Below are 4,313 nucleotides of genomic sequence, written 5' to 3' on the forward strand. Positions count from 1 at the left end.
TAAAAAGATTATTCTCTAATTATGTACACTAATTGGGAAATGATGAGAAAATCTGATCCCACATTTTCCTCATATTTCCTTTCTTTCTGACACTCCCCCTCAAGTTGAGTAGTGGGGTTGCCAATACTCAACTTGCCCAAAACTTCATTGAAGATCCTTCCGTTCACTGCCTTCATTAATATATCTGCTAGTTGATCTTCAGAGCGTACGAAAGTTAGTTCTACAATACCTGCATCTAACTTCTCTTTTATGAAGTGTCTATCAACTTCTACGTGTTTTGTCCGATCATGTTGTACTGGATTTTCTAAGATACTAATTGTTGCCTGATTATCGCACATTATCTTGCAAGCCTCAGATGGTGGAAACCCAATTTCAGTTAGCAATTTTCGTAACCAGAATATTTCTGCCAAGCCTCGTGCCACTCCTTGAAATTCAACCTCTTCACTGGACAAAGCTACAACTTTTTGATTTTTGCTCCTCCATGTGACTAAGTTACCCCCCCCACAAGAGTAAAATATCCTGAAGTAGATCTGCGGTCCACTGGATTGCCTCCCAGTCGGTGTTAGTATACCCCTGTATTCTAGGTGTCCATGTGCTTTGAATAGAACACCACGTCCATATGTCCCCTTTAGATACCTTACAATCCTCCACACGGCTTCCATATGGTCTATCTGAGGTTGATGCATGAACTGGCTCACTACTCCAACTGCATAAGCTATATCTGGCCGAGTATGTGAGAGATATATCAATTTTCCAACCAACCTTTGATACCTCTCCTTATCTGCTAGTTCTGCTCCTTCCACTATCTTCAGTCCATGATTCACCACCATTGGTGTGTCAGCCGGTTTACAATCGATCATTCTCGTCTCTGCCAAAAGATCCAAAATGTATTTCTTCTGACATAGAAAAATCCCTTGTTTTGATCTCAAAACCTCAATTCCGAGAAAATACTTCAACCTTCCTGGGTCTTTCATTTCAAATTCTGTGAACAGGTTTTCCCTTAGCTTGGTCATTTCTTCCATGTCATCTCTTGTAATGATCATGTCATCAACATAAATGATCAAACACATTACAAGTCTGCCTCTCCGCTTCAGGAATAGAGTATGATCGGAATTGCTCTGTTTGAACCCATATCCCTTCATTGCTCATGTAAACTTACCAAACCAGGCTCTAGGTGACTGCTTAAGTCCATAAAGTGACTTCTTCAACCGACACACTTCTCCTTTCTGGAATTCCTCTGTGAAACTTGGTGGAGCCTCCATATAAACTTCTTCTTTCAGATCCCCATGCAGAAAAGCATTCTTCACATCAAACTGGTGAAGTGGCCATCCCTTGTTTGCTGCTACTGAGAACAATTGTGACATCCCGACCTGGCAAAGCGATCCTAGGATGGCAGGCTAGCTAGGGTAGTGGAATGCGGGACACAGGAATGAATCGAATCATATATCGAAAAGGGGGAAACTAATCATTAGAGGCGCCTTTTGGTGGAATGGCTGGAGAGTTGGAAGAACTCCAGGGTTAAGCGTGCTCGCTTAACGGAAATCTCAGGATGGGTGACCTTCTGGGAAGTTTCCCATTTCACCTGCGGGACAAAACCGTGCGGGTAGGGTGTGCGGGGACTACACTGAGGTGTAGGGCGTCCGTGGACTACACCAAAGCGGACAATTCCTCTGGTGATTAGAGTCAGGGCGTGACGGTTGGTATCAGAGCCTGACCCCCTCCAGTAGATGTATGGTTCGAGGACGAACCACGTGGAAGCTAGTGGGCCTGTGACATCCCGACCCGGCAAAGCGATCCTAGGATGGCAGGCTAGCTAGGGTAGTGGAATGCGGGACACAGGAATGAATCGAATCATATATCGAAAAGGGGGAAACTAATCATTAGAGGCGTCTTTTGGTGGAATGGCTGGAGAGTTGGAAGAACTCCAGGGTTAAGCGTGCTCGCTTAACGGAAATCTCAGGATGGGTGACCTCCTGGGAAGTTTCCCATTTCACCTGCGGGATAAAACCGTGTGGGTAGGGTGTGCGGGGACTACATTGAGGTGTAGGGCGTTCGTGGACTACACCAAAGCGGATAATTCCTCTGGTGATTAGAGTCGGGGCGTGACAACAATACCCTGATAGTATCAATTTTTGCTACCGGTAAAAAAGTCTCTGAGTAATCAATGCCATAAGTCTGGGTGTATCCTTTTGCCACTAACCGTGCCTTGTACCTTTCAATGGAACCATCTGGCTTATGCTTTATCATGAAGACCCAGCGACACCCAACTGGTTTCTTTCCTGTCGGTAAGGCACATTTCTCCCATGTGTGGTTCTGGATTAAAGCATTCATTTCCTCCTTCATTGCATTGGTCCATTTTTCTGATGTCAAGGCATGTTCCACTATGGTCGGGATCTTTTCCTCATACAGAGCTGAGATGAATGCTTTGGCTTCTCTGGATAGACTTCCTCTGGCTATGTTTGCTACCGGATATCTGGACCTCCGAGCCTCTTTTTCTGGAGAGTATCTGTTAGGTGGAACTCCCCTATTGGCTCTGGGTGGTAATACATATTGTTCTTCCTGCTCTGCCACCTGTTCTGCTACAGTTTCACAGTCACCAGGATTAGTGGAAATAACAGGAGAGTTAGGATCTTCAGTTTCTCTTACCTCAGACACCAGGTTAAGAATAGTATTTTCTGAGACACTAGGCTCCGTAGACTGTATGGAAGTATCAGAAGTTGGCCTAACAATATTGTTTTCTTCTTGTTCTACTACTGTCACTCATGGGTTCTCTTTCTGAAGATCCAATTTCACCTGTGGGAACACTGGTTCTGGAAGCCAACTCAATGTGTCCATAATTCCTTCTCCCCCTGACCACTGGATTGGGTAGTATAAAAGTATTCGGTTTCAAGGAAATCACAGTTCATTGTGGTGAACATATGATAAGTTTTAGGATTATAGCATCGGTACTCCTTTTGATTAACCCCGTACCCAACAAATACACATTTTTTTGCACATGGGTCAAATTTAGTTCTTTCAGTTTTCGGAATGTGGACAAATACAGAGCAACCTAAAATTCGTGGTTGAAGAGTTAAGGTCGGGAGAATTTTGGTAAATTTGGCTAGGGTTTGGATTGGAGTTTGAAGGTCAAGGATTTAGGTTGGGAGTCTATTTGGAAGGTAGGTGGCAGTGGCTAAAGCTTCAGGCCAAAAAACTTTAGGGACCCGAGACTCAATAAGAAGAGCTCGGGTCATTTCAAGGAGAATCCTATTTTTTCGTTCGGCAACACCATTTTGCTCAGGAGTATGAGGACAAGTAGTTTGGTGTACTAATCCTTTTTGTTGTTAAAATTGTTTCATGGTTGTGTTGACAAATTCTCCCCCGTTGTCGGATCTTAAAATTTGAATTGACTTAGTAAATTGGGTTTGGATCATGGTATAAAATAGTATAAATTTATCAACAACCTCTGACTTGTTTTTCAAAAAATATACCCACGTCATGCGAGTACAATCATCCACAAATATCGAGAAATAACGAAAACCTTTCCCTCCCATGACAGGTGCTAGACCCCACACATCAGAATGGACTAATGAAAAAGGTAAATCAACCCTAGTATTATTTGGCCTGAAAGTTTGTCTGTGGCTTTTCGCCAAAACACAAGTCTCACAATGTAATATTTTATTGGATTTAAAGAGTTTAGGAAATAAAAGATGTAAATAACCAGTGGATGGATGTCCTAATCTTTGGTGCCAAAGCCAAGCTTCTCGATCCGCAGTTCCATGTGCTAACATCACAGTACCGTGTTGGACAACTTCATCCACGTAGTACAGTCCTTGGCGCTCAGTGCCACGTCCAATAATCGTTCCTGTCTTGATGTCCTGCAGTATACAGAAAGTGGGTGTCATTAGCATAATACAATTAAGTTCCTTTGTTACATGACTAATAGACAATAATTTATGTGAAAGTGAAGGGACATAAAGACAGTTTGACAGTTTTAGTGTGGGTAATATTTCAATAGACCCGGTTCCCTCTACAGGAACTATTCCCCCATTGGCTGCTCCTACATGTGTCTTTGTGGGTTTGGACTGTATTTTAATATCGTTGGCATCAAATGTCATGGTGTCAGTGGCGGCACAATCAAAAATCCATGATGCACTCTTACTGTTATCAAAATTTTGGACCATATTTGCAATAGACAAAGATCTTTTTGGGTCAATTTGTAATAGGTTTAGGGTAGAAAATAATTTGTCCAAATTGGAAGGGCTTAGGAAGAAATTCCCAAACCCTTTACCTTTATAACCTGTATTACCACTTTCTTCAGCCCTAGCAGCCAT

The 4,313-nt window shown here is 42.8% G+C and overlaps 1 protein-coding gene across 1 annotated transcript; it reads right to left on the minus strand.

Moving 5' to 3' along the window:
* Positions 1 to 1,145: 1,145 nt before the first annotated feature.
* On the minus strand, positions 1,146 to 4,313 carry LOC149497324 (uncharacterized). The gene is made up of 4 exons (XM_089718851.1): positions 3,471 to 4,313; positions 2,794 to 2,856; positions 2,116 to 2,697; positions 1,146 to 1,370 (listed from the first exon to the last, which is right to left on the minus strand). Exons 1-4 carry the CDS (start codon positions 4,311 to 4,313, stop codon positions 1,146 to 1,148), a joined length of 1,713 nt encoding a protein of 570 aa, XP_089574977.1.

The sequence above is a fragment of the Jatropha curcas genome, chromosome 3 (genome assembly GCF_041381405.1).
Source record: "Jatropha curcas cultivar XTBG-Jc1 chromosome 3, XTBG_Jcur_1.0, whole genome shotgun sequence".
NCBI classification, from domain to species: Eukaryota; Viridiplantae; Streptophyta; class Magnoliopsida; order Malpighiales; family Euphorbiaceae; genus Jatropha; species Jatropha curcas.